At 40.1% G+C, this 15,656-nt stretch overlaps 1 protein-coding gene across 1 annotated transcript in view; it reads left to right on the forward strand.

Moving 5' to 3' along the window:
• ca10a (carbonic anhydrase Xa) overlaps positions 1-15,656 on the forward strand; it is a 408,567-nt gene that overhangs the window by 375,835 nt on the left and 17,076 nt on the right. Inside the window, exon 6 of the mRNA XM_037981003.1 lies at positions 7,812-7,884. Within this exon, the coding sequence (XP_037836931.1) occupies positions 7,812-7,884 (73 nt within the window). The remainder of the gene's footprint in view (positions 1-7,811; positions 7,885-15,656) is intronic.

Here is a 15,656-nt window from a genome sequence, read left to right on the forward strand (position 1 = left end):
ATGTTAAGAAAATCTCTCAAAACGTCATTAATTAATGACTGGAACACTGCAGGGGCGTTGGTGAGTCCAAATGGCATGACTAGATACTCAAAGTGTCCGAGAGGAGTCTTGAAGGCTGTCTTCCACTCGTCCCCCTCCCGTATTCTTACCAAATGATAAGCGTTTCGAAGATCCAGTTTAGTGAATATGGTAGCAGCATGAAGTTGTTGGTGGACCGAATCGATTAATGGAAGAGGATATTTGTTTTTCACGGTGATCTGATTTAGTCCTCGATAATCGATGCAAGGGCGGAGGCTCTTATCCTTCTTTTGAACAAAGAAAAACCCTGCTCCCAAAGGGGATTTGGATGGACGAATGATGCCAGAAGCCAGGGAGTCCTCAATGTAAGACTTCATTGCCTCCCTCTCCGGTCCAGAAAGGTTAAACAACCTGCTTGATGGTAATGTCTCCCCTGGAATGAGTTCTATGGCGCAGTCGTACGGACGATGTGGTGGCAAGGATAATGCTCTAGATTTACTAAATACGGGAGCAAGATGGTGATACTCAACCGGGATTTTGGTTAAATCTACGGCTTGTTCAGGTTCAGTCCTGACGTTGGATGAAGGCAACGCAGAATGTAGACAATTTTGTAGACAGAAGGGACTCCACGACTCAATCCTTTTTTCTGCCCAATTAATTACTGGGTTGTGGATCTGTAGCCAAGGAAACCCTAAAATCATCTGAGAGTTAGATGCAGAAAAAACTAAGAACTCACTCTCCTCTCTGTGATTCCCTGACACCAGAAACTGTAGTTTCTCCACCTTGTGTGTGATCTTAGTGATAACTTGACCAGAAATGTCCATAACCGGAAGAGGAGAAGATAACGGGGTAAGTGTTAACTGTAGCTTTTCAACTAAATTTCTAGAAATCAAACTTTGCTCTGCGCCTAAATCGATTAGTGCGTGGACTGGAATCTTCATTTGACGGTTTAGGAGGGTAGAGTGGACAAACAATCGTGATCCGAGAGGTTGTGTGAGGCTACTCACTAGTACCCCTCGGTTAACTAGTGAGTCTTCCCTTTTAAATGAGGGCATCTGGCTCGGAAATGATCTTTCTCCCCGCAATAAAAGCATTCCCTAGCTTCTACGCGCCTAAGTCTCTCTTCTGCCGTTAGTCTTACTCTCCCCACCTGCATAGGTTCTGAGACCATATTCGGGATCGTTGGTTCGTTCTCTGTGATAGCAGCGTGATGACCGAGGTTGGTAGTCCGATCCCTTCTCTCCCGTTGTCTCTCACGCAGGCGGTTATCCAGGCGTATGGCCAGAGTGATCAAATCATCCAGAGCCCGTGGCTCCTCCCATCCTGCTAGCTGGTCCTTGAGGGATTCTTGAAGAGAATGAATGAAAACTCCCTTCAAGGCTGACTCGTTCCATCCGGAAGTAGCCGCCAGTGTCCGGAAGTCGATGGCGAATTGGGCCACAGAGCGTGAACCCTGCTTTAAGTTCCATAATTTCTGCGTGATTTCTGTATCTGTATATTTGAGCCCAAAAGTCTGTTCAAAATCCTCAATAAATTGGTTGAAGGGGGTTACCTGGGTAGCCCGAAAACTGTACTTAGCTTCTGCCCATCCTAGTGCCTTATCGAGAAGAAGCCCAATTACATAAGCGATCTTTGCCGACCCATTGGCAAAAGACTGCGGCGAGCGAGCAAATACTAAATAGCATTGAAGAAGGAACCCTGCACATTTGTCGATCTCCCCTGAAAAAGGTTCGGGAGTCGGCGAGGGAACCTTACGAAAATGTCCGGGATTTGATACCGGAAATGACGTGACCGAAGAAGCGGATGCGGAAGAGGAATCGGCAGCTAGCGATGACATTTTTTAATGGATTTCTTGAGTTAGGAGGGTTAATTGGTCCAAACGACTCGTTTCAGACTGTTGTCTTTCACAGAGAACATTAATCAGGGATTCGTGGCGAGCTAGTAACGAAGCGGCCTCGGAATTTTCCGGTCGAGAAGAGGGTTCCGTCATAGCTACGGTGGCCCTCTTAACCCACATAAATCTGTCCGCCGATTTGGCGAAGTGCAAAAAAAATATATATTAGCACAGAGCTAACACAAGGCTGTGACTGTGATAAACCTCACGTGTCTGGAGTTGGTAACGCTCTTGGACTATTTATGGCTGGAGCATACTGTCATAACTCAAGGAATACTGTCCAAAGAGCAAAACCAAGACCAAAAAACGGAGACGAAGATAAAGGTAAGTGAATTTATTTACAAGGGTGAAACTATGTACAGTGAGCGGTATCCGGAGGAGTCTGCAAGAGAGGGAGAGCTGGGTGAGTCTCGGGTACGAGTCTTGATCCAGAATAGTTGCTAGGTGGTGGTAATAATGTTTCTTTGTTTGCTTACGGATCCAGGAGGTGAATACAGCGCCGAAGAGAGGAGGAGCGGTTCCCAGAGTTCCAGGAGTGACGAGCCAGTTCCAGCAAGGTAAGTATCAGAATGGTCCCAGGTAAGTTGTCCTTAGTTCCCGTAGTCGTGATGTGGCAAAAACCTAGGACGTAGGCAAAAACAGAGAACGTAGTTAACACTAGGAGCAGGAGTCAAGGTTAGACGCTGAGGTGGAGAATCTAACCCAGTAGGTTCGATGCTCCAGCGAAGATCTGATCTCAGCCTGTTGCTTAAGTACTGGATGGTCTTGTCAGTGAAAACTGGAACACCTGTGGAGTAATGATTAGTGGCGCCGCCCAAAAGGCGGAGCCAAACCCAGATCCTCACACCCTCGTACCATTTATAAAACATGATGAATTACCTCAGTTTAGCAATTCTCTTTGTGGTTAACCAGTTTGTTTGTTTTTTTAGCTAAATGCAGAGACATGTCAGTCTTGGCTTGAGTGTTTTGTAAAAGTGCTTCCAGAGAAACAGCTGGCACACACATCAGAAGGTTTTAAATTTAGCCTGTTGGTGCAGCCCTCTGCAACTATCCCTGTTTTCCTTTCCCTTTGGGAAAATAGTTGCCCAGCTTTGGATCAGACCATGGCTGGATAGCAGCAAATTATAAAAACCTGCTTCAGCGTGAAGCCAATGCTGCAGCACTCTTAATGCTTGCTATTTTCTGCGTCCCTGAGATGCTCTCCTGCACTTTCACCCTGATCTATACACCCACCCTGGCACAACTCTCTTGGACCACATCAGGATGCAGCTACAGGCTCTATATCTGTACTAGGCTGTCTCCATGGCCATGTCATAATCACGGTTGAAGCCTCGACATGAGGCCAGTATGGCTGCTTCCAATTTTCAGTGACCAAGCTAGTGTTCTTGGGCCACATGTCATGGATACACTACCTCTCGACAGAGTTTATGTGCATGGTCAACACTATGGAGGACCTATCATACTCCATCACATGTAATAAAGAGCCCAATGTCTTCTTTATGTACACCTGAAGATTTCACCAAGACCCTGTAAAGACAATTCCTAATTTATCACTGTTGATTGTAAAAACCAACCAATTATATCTTTAGGCCATTGTTTTTTGGTATTGTCAACACGTGATAGTAAGTGTGCCCCAAAATGTTACTGTTTTACTATCTATCATTCATTCTGAGACATTTGTCAGAGGCTTGAATGTAGTCATACAATCAAACTCCAGTGTAAAAAAAAAAACAAAAAAAAGTTATATCTATGAATGTATCAGCAGTCGTTGCTCAATTCTAAAGATTAGTTTCTGATTCCTGATCACACTTTTAGAAACATTGTAGAACATTAAACAGTTTTGTTCTCAGCTGCAGAAACAACACATTTAGAAACTGATTGAGCTGATTCTTGCCTCTGGCAAACTTCTCTGCAGCACCACTAATTGTCTCAGTATTTAAAGTATAATTAGCCATATGAAAGTAAGGGTACAAAATGAACTGAAAACTTGCCTACTGTAACTATTTGTAACCATATGGTGTTATTTACATGGCGCATTTACTGTATATACAGGAATACTTTAAATATGATATTGTTGTCATTAGATAAAGTAATATTTAAAAATGTCATAATTTCACTGAAAAAGAGAGAAAAAAATGTCTATACCAAACCTACCCCTCCCCAAAGTGTTTCCACTCCCACTGTTTTAAGCATGTGTCACTTTCTTCACTGAGCAGTTAAGTGGTAATTAGCCTCATCTTTCCCAGAGTTCATTTTTCTCACTTTCTATGATTCATGCCTTTTTCAGATTTTTGGTTTGTGACTCAGAATAGAAGGAAACTTATTCTGGTAATGGAGTCATGAGGCAGAGACAAGACACAAGAACATGGTCCTATAATCAGAGTTAAACTTCTTTTTCTTTGTTCTCTTGTTTATGGTTAGCGTTTGCTGCCAAATTGCTGGAGGGAATTTTTTTTTCTTGTGTGTGTGTGTGTGGGTGTGTGTATACATCTGCTTGTTTGGTAGCAAATTATCTAATGACCCACTTGACTGATTATATTATAACTCTTGAGAAACACACAAAAATGGCTACAACTCAGTCAGTTTTACTGATATTGTTTAACATTTTGTTGCAGTAGTAGATGTGACAGATCCCCAATGCATTTTCTGTATACTCCAAGATCTTTATTTAAAATGTTGCCAACTATTTTGAGTCAACTCCGTTAGCAAAAAGATCTCATGAACCAGAGCTAATCAACATTAGTCAACACAAATATGGCTATAACTCAATCAGCTGTACAGATATTGAGTTAAAATTTGGCATGCTGTTAGCTGATAGTCATCAACGGCACATACTCTTTGCGTGACATCTTGTAATATCGCATGAGACATGACTTTATTTTTAAGGTTTGCTTAAACAGGTACAACTCCATCAACATAGAGCAAACTAATTTTAGTCTAAAACATAGACATAAAACGCAGCAGGCAATATGCATTCCTTCAAGGAATGCTAGGCCTTTCATTCTGTTAGTAGTATGTAGTCATGAGGCATGAGGATGAAACCAGTCTCATAATACAAAGTGAGACACAAGGATGGGAGCCTTTTCCTTGTTTTTCTGTTTATTACAGAGAGAAGGTTGAACCCTTGTGTCTCAGATTATGTTCCACCACGGTGACAATAAGCCATATAGTGTGAAGTCTGTACTTATCTCCCACCTAATGTGGAAGACATTTCCTGGAACAGCAGAGACAGAATGACTGAATCCCTTCAGGTGCTTCTCTAAGAGTGATGATAAAAATGAGCGAGAAGGAGAGCAGGAAATCCACAGAGCAGCATGAGTGGCTGTTAATGCCTGCCCGAAGAAGGAAAAAGGTCAGAGACTAAATAGTTTCTGTGCAATGAAGGGAGGTGGAGGACAGCGTGTCTCTTTTTAATCACTTCACCCAAAGACATGTCGGCAGTTAGAGTTGGTGAAGTCCACTGAGCATGATTGAATGATGGACAGAGAGGAGGGAAAGTAAGAAAGAAGAGAGCAAAGGGCCTGGCAGCACACATGAAAGATAAGGTGGATTATTCAGCTGTGATCCTCTGTTTAAAATCCTAGATATTGGATGAGCTGACGGTCTGGATGAGCACACAGTGGGTTGCTAAAGTATTGTCGCTGAGTCAGCATTCACACTATTGTTTTCCAGTTTTATTTTTCTGTGCCTTTTTTATTGCAATCAAACTACTTCTGCATACTTAGTGCTATTTTAGCCATGCGTTTTTCAAAATATTCATCTCATTCAGAAGATAGCTGCTATGACTTTTGGGATTTGTAACTTATATACTTTTCAAAATATGAACCTTTATTTACTAATATTTTCCACAAAGAAATAAAATGAAATCTCTTGAATTCAGTCAAAAACATTGTTTGCTTTGAAATCTGCTTCAGCAAACCTGCTATTTTTGTACTGTTGTGCTACTTTTAGTAGCCTTTTGTTACTTTTAGCTACTATTCTGCTACTTTTAACTTGTCTTTTGCCATGTTTATAGTCAAGCTAGCTAACTTTAGTTGTTAGCTAATGTTTTCCTTCTTTTGGCTTTTAGTTAACATTTTTCTTTTTTAAACTTCAACGACTTAAGGTTCCAGCATACTCCATAAGAAGTCACAAAGTTGGTTTGTGGTCACGTGGTTGCGAAATGTTCGTTTTCTCACACACCTTTCACAGTCCACGGGACACTTGGATCAGAATTCCCGGGAAGCTCCTACAGCGTTTAAACAGGTTTCTTCCCGCCGACTTCTCAACTCTCCTGTTCTTGTACAGATTGTTGCTTCCCTTACTCCCCCCCACCACCACCACCCCGACGTGTTTGATAAACTGACTGAGACAGGACATGTCATTTGGCATTTGCAAATTTGAAGGTGCACAATAGTGAGTGAAGGGAACGTGTCGCTACGCTGCCCAGCCGAGGCTCACTTCCTCCTGGCCACCATAGCCACGAAGAGACACTTTTGTCTCCGCTGTCTTTTTAAGTTCATTGGTTTATAAGTTTTGCTGGAATAGTTGTAAAGACGGCTGTATTTTCTAACAACCTTGGCCAGCTGCTTCTCATTGGAGCAGTCAAAGCAAAATGACTTCATTGATGCTCACTGGCTTTTCCTCATAAACACATAAACACACCCATAACAACTTCTGACCAATCACACAATACTTGGCACAAACCCCTGTGAGAAAAAGTTTGGCCCGGGCCTAGTGCCATGAAGGGGTGGACAAAGCTGCTATGACAACAAAAATGATGCAATTTTAATCACGCAACCACGTGACTGAAAGCCAACTTTGTGACTTCTTATGGAGGATGGAAAGGCCTTTAGTTTCAGCTTCTTCAGCATATTACATCTGTCTCAGCAGACACACTTCATTTTTACAGGACATGCAGTTTCTCTAGTTGTATTTTGTTGCCTTACAACCTGGACTTTAGAGTGATTTTCTGTTTGATTCTCAGTAAGGGACCTACACAAAGACTGATTATGAATACACCTTTGAAGTGGACTCGGAAGTGGAAGCTGGAACAAGATCAGCTTCTTGTCAGATGGTTCTAGTACAATTTTGAAATTCCTGCCCACTCGATGTAAACGAAAAATACATTGCTGTTGGTAAAATGAAATAAACAAATAAATACACCTAGCATAATCTTTTTCCAGTGCTGACTCTTGTTGGTTCAAGTAGTTCTTACCTTGCTATTTTGTGTTTAAATATCCATTTTTGTAACATCTTTACTTATACTTAGTTATTACATGTTGTTAACAATGTCATGTGATGATGATGTTGCTACTACCAGATTATGTCATGCAATAATATTTTTGGTCTCAGCTACTACCTCAGCAAATTTTAGCTCAATATATGTCAAATTGGTTGAGTTAAGCCATTTTTGTGTTGGCTATAGTTGAAAAGCTAAAAAAAAAGGAAAGCTTCACAGTGGGAAAAAAGGACCTGGAAAAACTTTGTTGAGATGTTTTGCTGCCATCAAATTAAAATCTTTTGCACAAACATCTGATATCTTTACTAGGTTCCACTGTGAATAAAATATGGGTTTATGAAATATACAAATGTTAGCTGTTTTGCTTTTATTTACATTTTACTCAATGTCCCAACTTTGTTGGAATTGGGGTTGTATAAAGAAAAACAGATTTTGGTGTTTTAAAGTACAATTTCTTAAAAACAGTTTGATCTTTTGTTTTCCAGAAGGCAAACAGTCGTGGAAAAAAAATGCAGCATCTTTTAACCCTGAAAAATCAGTTTCAATATTCCTGAAAATAAAAAAAATACAGCATGTTTTTAGATTTAGTCCTGTTTTGGATGGTTTTAATTCATCACTGGACAATTTAACCTCATTATTTTTCTTTCTCTTTTTTCTCTTCTCTCTCCTTTAATCCAGATTGCAGAGACATCAAACTCCTTACTGAACCGTATGTTGAACAGAGACACCATTACAAGAATAACGTATAAAAGTAAGTGGGTGTGTGCCGCAATCCAAGTGTCAAAACATCTCCACCAACCATATTCAGATGAGCAACCCTTCACTGAGCCATGCATCACACCATTATCTGAAACAAGTGATTTTTAACAGAGGCTGAATGAAGCAGTGAGTCCCTTTTAGCTTTAAGCAGTCTGTTGAAGTTACAACTGCTGCTAAAAATAAAGAAAGGCCTAATATTTCTTGAAGGAATGCATATCACTCACCGTCTTTCATGCTACAGTTTTAGACTAAGATTATCTTAAGATGAGAACTGATGGAGTTGTAGCCATTTGGATACCTCCAGTGATACCTTTTTGAGTGTGCCCACTGGTTAATAAAATATTTCTCTAACACAGCAGACAAACAAAGAGATACATACACATAAACACAGAGTAAAACATTATTGCCTTATAACATGATGATTTGAATCAAAATCAAGATTGTTTAATTTTGTAACATCAGAACTCACTCCAGGGTACTAGTGTTAAAGCCACCTGAAAGTGCGTGGCTTTTATGGTCGGACAGAGAATAATTTGAATAACATCTCAAAGACAAACTCTGCTGCACTGAGTGTGAGAGTAACACCGTTCATAAGTCGTGCACGCCACTGTGTCACGTTTTTCTTCCCAGAAGCTGCTCAGAGCACAGGACAAGGAAGAGCAGTGGGTCATGTAAACTGCTAACAGGAGAAAAATCCACACATTTGCTATTTTAGAATGTATTACAGCCAGCAAACGTCCTCTGTCAGCTGCGCCATTTCTTCCTATCATCTCCACACGGAGCTCGGTGTGTCGCCATGGTTACCGGGACGCTCTGCTTTTCCACCAGCCACTGACGTGCATTTCCAAGTTAGCTGCCCTATTTTAAAATCCAACCAGGCGCCTGTGGAGCGGTGTCTGTATAGTCAGGGAATAGCTGTTCAGCTGGAAACGCTGTGGTGCAGCAGCTTGATTCTGCAGGATTTTAATGAAATAGATTTTTATCCGCTGCCAGCAAAAGGTGAAAAGTTGATCATGTTTTTGCTTGTGTCTGTGTGTGTTCAGTTGTTTGTCGTGTTAGCGAAATATCTCACGAACAACTGAACACACTTTGATGAAACTTTCAGAAAGTTATCATTGGATATACATGTATAACTGGATAACATTTGTAGTCAACCCAATTGAAGATGGTTACCAAATCTAATAGATCATGAAAAACACAAAAAAGTGCTATACCTCAGCCAACTATACAGATGCTGAGCTAAAATTTGGTGTGGTAGTAGCCGGGACTGATCCTGAACCTGTACTCCTTGCATTATCTGTGTTATAGCTGTTTTTACTTTTACCATTAACTCACGAGTCCCAACTCTGTCTATTAGCAAAATCACTGAATGGATTTTAATGAAACTTTCAGAAAATAATTTGGTGTACATCTACAACTGAGTAGAGTTTGGAGTTAACACATTTCAAGATGTCTACCACAGCCAACAGACTTTGGAAACACAATTTTACAGATATTGAACTAAAAGTTAGTGTGTTTGTAGCTGACCATCATCCCCAAAACATACGCTGAGTGCGACATATTGACAGAGATCTTTGCTTTAATTTTGCCAATAACTGTTGGCATCAACCCTGTTTGTCTTTTAAGAAAATATCTCACAAGTCACTGGATAGATTTGATGAAAAACTCTGCAGAAATAATCACTGGATGTAAATCTACAACAAATTACTTTTGGAGTCAAACCATTCTATCATGGCCGCCACAGCTTACTGACCTTAACAAAAACTTAAATTGTTATATTGCAGTTAAAGTTTTAGATATTGAGCTACATTTTGGTGTGATAGTAGCTGAGATTGAGCCCCAACACATGTTCTAACAGCTAACACATCTTGCAGGTTCTGGCAAGATGCCGCACTCTCTGTAGTCACTTTCACAAAATACTTCAAGGTGGGGACTTATGCACCTTTTGTTATTTGTAAATGGGGCAGGGCACCTTTGTGTCATGAAGCTAGTGACTGATGTCATGACTGATGAGGTACTAACTTTTTATAACTATTTGACAAAACATCACTTAAAAAATCCCAAGACTTTACCTTTAAGCCCTGCATAGAAAATATATCTTATTCTGTAATTTCATTTTTATAGTCAAAGATGTTTTGATTACAGTCCAGTAAGTGGTTACTTGAATGTTGCCCATCAGTTAATCTCAGGAGAGAATGTGAAGTTAGGGGATTGGTTTTGCATGTGCAGCTGTAAAATGATGTACACACACACTTTCTGCCATCTTTTTTATCTTGAAAGCATTTATGTTTCAGAGAACTGAAGTCACCACAGGGATCAAAGAGGTTTACACATTTATTGAACGAGTACTGATTCCTATGTAAAAAGAAAATGTAAATTTCAAAGCAGAGCTGCTGTGTTGGTGTTTGAAATCTATTAGAGCACCATTATTTCCAAGGAAAAGGCTAACTGTAGGGGTGCTGCAGGAAGGGATTATGAGACACCTGCAGGGAAAATTCCTAATAGCTGGAGCGGGTTTTGGTACGGCAAAAATCAACAGTAGCTCTCCAGTGGTCGCCCTCCCTGCCAATGCACAGATCGCCCAGGGCTAGTAAAAAATAAATAAAAAATAAAAACCAGACAAGTGAATGAATTAATGTTGGAAGGTGAGTGGCAGCTTACACATGCTGACCTCTTGTGGCTGGGAGAAGTCTCATAGCTGGGGTCTGCAGGAGCTGGTTGTTGGTGTGAGTGTGTGTTTGGGGTAGGGTGGGTGGTGTGGGGGTCGTGGGGGTGTGGGGGTTGCTACAGACATGGAAAAAATTGTTGGTGCCCTGTTGTAAACAAAAGAGAACTCCACCCAAGTCACTGAAATAAATTGAAACTGACAAGAGTAATACAAAGGGAAAAAAAGGACTAAAATCCACTAATGAAAATTAGACATTGCTTTTTAATTTCAGTTCAACCGAATTATTTTAACAAACTAATGAAATTGACCTTGATAAAAAGGACAGTGCCCCTAGAAAAGACAAACTAATTTCCTCACAGGTGTGTCCTGTAATCAGCATCACAGGTGTCTTCAGTCCTGGAACCGGTCAGTCTGTTTGTTTAAAGGGTGAAAAGTAGTCACAGGGTTGTTTGGTATCATGGTGTGTACCACACTGAACATGGGGCACAGAAAGCTGAGGACAGAGTTGTCTCAGGAACTTAGAAAGACAATGAGTGACATCCTGTTAAAGGTAAAGACTATAAGACCATCTCCAAGCTGCTGGATGTTCCTGTGACTGCAGCTGCACAGATTATTCAGAAGTTTAAGATCCACAGGACTGAAGACAACCTCCATGGACGTGGCAGCAAAAGGACAACTGTTGACAAATTGAAGAGACAGATAATATGATGGTAACCAAACCCAGAACAACTTCCAAAAAGATTAGAGGTGAACTCCAAGGTCAAAGGTCATCAGTTTCAGATCGCACCATCAGACACTGTATGAGGCAAAGGGGGCTTAATGGAAAATGAACAAGGGGGACACCAAATCACCAAAATGCACATCAACAAGCCACAACGTTTCTGGGAGAATGTTCTTTGGAGAGATAAGACAAAACTGTATGTTTTTTAGAAACAAGTCTCATCAGATCTGTGTTCACAGACCCAAAAATGAAACCTACAAAGAAAAGAACCTTGTACCTACAGTGGAACATGAAGGTGGTTTGGTTATGTTCTGGGGGAGCTTTGCTGCGTCTGACACAGGGGGTGCTAAATCTATTCATGGTCAAATGAAATCTCAAGACTATCAAGACATTCTGGAGCTAAATGGGCTGTTCAGAGTCAGACAGCTAAAAACACCAAGTATGGCTCAGAACCAAACAGTAGACTATTCTGATGTGGCCTTCTGAGCCCTGATGTAAATCCTTGTACATCTGTGGAAGTAGCTGAATCATCTGGAGAAGGACCCCTTCAAACCTGAGACAGATGGAGCAGATCATTAGAGGAGAGGACCAAAATACATGCAGAAGGCTTAGTGAGAGTTTCAGAATAGACTTGGTTGCTTCAAAAGTTTTGTGCAACAAAATATGAAGTTAAGGTACCATGCTTTTTGCCAAGGCCAGTTTTAATAGTTTGCTAGAAGTAGTTTTGTTTTGTTATGTTTTTTACATCTGGTAAACTAAAATTTAAAAGCAATGACTAATTTTCAAAAGTTGATATTCAGTGAATGTTTTCTTTTTGTTACTTTTATGATTATCAAGTCATTCCAGTGATTTTGGTGGGCTTTTCTGTTAACAACCACCCATGTTATTTTTCTTATCAGCGTCTGTATGTCCAGTTGAAGGATTCTGACAGCTGTCCGAAAACTCTGTCTCAAACATCATCTTGCACATACTGATTCTCGAACTTTTACTCAAGCTCCAAATATGTGCCACCATCAAAGCTAAAGGTGGTTCAAGGTGGAGTACTTAGGGTACGAGGGGGAGATTTTAAATGAGTCTGATCATTATTTCTTAGATAAAGTCATTCCTTTGTTGTGTTGTTAGTCTTTTATTTAGCAGTGATGCAGTTCAATTAGTGCTAAAGCTTTTGCAGTCCACTGCAGTGACCTTTTCTCAGTGGGCGGTCCATTTGTCAGCAGAGGTCTTGAAGTATGACAAGTTACTGCGAGCGATCTACCATAGTGTGAGGAGAGATGGAGAGAGTTGTAGTGTGTCCAATTAGTGTTCTGATAGTGGAGACAGTCTGGATAAAAGAGGTTCTAAGCAGCAACACCAACAGCCTGTCATTCACAGAGCTGTGGATGTTGTGTGAAAGAGGCGAGAAAAGATGAGTTCTGAAAGATGAGCTGGGTGTGTGATGAGGAGGAGGATGTATTCAGTCAACTTCAAATGATTGTCGTGCCCAGTTCTCAGGGACCGGACTGATGAGGGAGTCGAGGCAGAGAGCATGTCGTGATGGAGTCAGACACTTGTCAATATGTCCATGTCCAAACCCATAAATATTGTACATTACTACATTATTCCAGGCCATGAAAGTGGAGCTGGTGTCGATTTCACACTGTGAGTCACTGTTGGTGGAAGCGTGCATCATCATGGCAACATGTGGAGCCCGTAGTAAGAAGCAGCTTCAACATATTCAAAAGATGTTTTGGTGCTCAGTGTACAAAGAAACACCAAAAATGATCCAAAACATTTTCTGCCAGGCCTGTATGTGGCTCAGAATGATTCTCAGTTTCCTTGTGAGTCGCAGTCCTTGTGGCTTGAATTCTGAACATGTTGCAAAAAGCCCTGGATCTGAAACCTTTTTCATTTTATTTTCCAGGATTCTAGAGCACCAAAAGTGTGTTTTTATGCCTGTGTGAGAGCTCTTCTCTGACAGAAACCTTCTGAGGCGTCAGTCGAGGTCTAACCACACCCATGCTACACCATAACTAAAGACATCTGCAGTGTGAATGCTGAGCACTGATTGATTGCTGAAATGTGTTGAAGCTAAAACTGAAATTTTAAGATAAAATGACCAGAAAGAAGGTAAAATTAGCTAACGAGAAGCTAAAATTAATAAAACAGTAGCTAAAAGTTAAAACAAGCAATACCATAGCTAATAGCTAAAAATAGAAAAATGATAGCTGTAAGCTAAAATGAGCAAAATCATAGCTGAAAGCTAAACTTAGCAAAACAGTATCTAAAAGATCAATTTAGTTAAGCTATAGCTGAAAGGTAAAATAACTAAACCGTAGCTAAAAGCTAATATGGTCCATCCATCCATCCATCCATCCATCCATCCATCCATCCATCCATCCATCCATCCATCCATCCATCCATTTTCTTTACCCGCTTCTCCATTCTGGGTCACGGGGAGCTGGTGCCTATCCCCAGCAGTCACTGTGCTAATATGGTCATAACAGTAAATCAAAGCCAAAAGTAGAACAACAGTAGATAACAGCTAAAATTAGTAGATTTGTAGCTAAACACTAAAATGAGCAAAAATGTAACTAAAAGCTACATATAGCAAAACAGTAGCTGAAAGCTAAAATTAGCAAAATAGTAGCAAAAACCAGAAATGAGGAACATAGTAGCTAAAAGATACAAAATGTTAAACTGTAGGTAAAATTTAAAATAACTAAACTGTAACTAAAAGCCGAAATGAGCAAAACTGTATTGAAAGTTAAAATAATAAAGTATTAACTAAAAATAATACATTATTCCAGGCCAAGAAAGTGGAGCAGATGTCAATTTCACACTGTGAGTCACAGTTGGTGCAAGCATGCACCATCATGGCAATATGTAGAGCCCGTAATAAGAAGCCTACAAATGTTAGGAAGGCCTACAAATGGCATAAGACAACAAAAATGGAGCAAGTATGTTGAAGTAGATTTTAGAGAACAATTTTTAAAAGGAACTCAATGTATTTCTATGGGAATTCACAAAAATTTAAATACCTTATTATGAAAAGTATAAAAGCACTAAAATCCAAAGTCATAGCACACCATTCTTGATCAAACTGAAAATTTTGATACATGAATGATTAAAATACTGCAAAGTATACCGAGGTACCTTGATTGAAGAAAACATGCTGAAGAAACTATTAACAGGAAAACAGTTCTATTATTTTTATTATTTAAAAATGATCCAAATCTGCCTGACTTTGTTCCTAAAGTATGCTGTAGTAGATTAAATCATTAAGTGAGGGTGACAGCCAAGGTGGGCATGAAAAGCACCAAGGTGGGAACAAAATAACGTGCAAGGACTTCAAAACTGTTTTGCAAGCCATGCACAAAAAAGATGTAATTTTCAAACATTTGCTGGGAAGAACACAGCTCACTAGTTGCAAACATTACAAATTCAGTTAATCTGCAACTAAAAATTTGAACCGTAACCCTTACTGGTGGACCATTGCTGTTAGGTGGCGCATTGTTAGGCCCATTGTCACAGGCATGTTGGCACTTTACATCACAACAGCTTCCACAGCAATACTGCAGCATGGCTGATGTAAAACCATGGACAGCAGGTCAACAACAAAGATGAGAATGTGGCGGCTACTTCATTACCAATCAGTTCAAAATGTACTGATCAGGGCTTTGATTCAATACTTAGATTGGGATATCCCTAGTTTTACATAATAAAACTAGGGATATAACATAAAAAATATCTAAGCTTTTTAGTACAACACCACAGCTTTGTTGTTTGGTCCTAAAAGCTCCAGGTCAGTTCATCCTTCAGTCAAATCTTACCGTCACAGCTTTTAGCACTACATACCTAAACTTTTGGTTACAAAGGTTTCATCCATCTGCCAGAGCATTGTACCCTTCTTGACATATACTCTGCAAGGTTTATGATTTTATCTACTGGAGCACACTTTTGAAATTAAGTTAGGCAGATTTAGACCAGGCTGTAACTCCAGAACTTAAGACAATATATATATTTAATGCAGTTTGATTCAAGGCATGCATTAAGTTTGCAAATAATGTCTATTAAATATATTTGCCTAAAAATACAAGAAGGCCAGATTGTGCTTTCTCTGTTTTTTACAAGCAGCATCTGCTTCAATACACCCTGAACTAAATTGAGTCTGAGCCTGAAACTTGAATTTCACGCACTGTAACAGCAATTGCATGCACCCCAACAGAGAGGACTTCATGTGCTGTTTTCTTACAAGTGTTATGCTGGTGTAGATTCTCAGTCATCCAGGCCATGGTAAATTCAAAAAAAGTTAAAAAACAAAAACAACTGGACTTCTATTCTGTAGCTGAAGACATTTCGCTTCTCATCCGAGGAGCTTTCTCAGTTCAGAAATAGA

The sequence above is a fragment of the Kryptolebias marmoratus genome, linkage group LG17 (assembly GCF_001649575.2).
Source record: "Kryptolebias marmoratus isolate JLee-2015 linkage group LG17, ASM164957v2, whole genome shotgun sequence".
Taxonomy (NCBI): domain Eukaryota; kingdom Metazoa; phylum Chordata; class Actinopteri; order Cyprinodontiformes; family Rivulidae; genus Kryptolebias; species Kryptolebias marmoratus.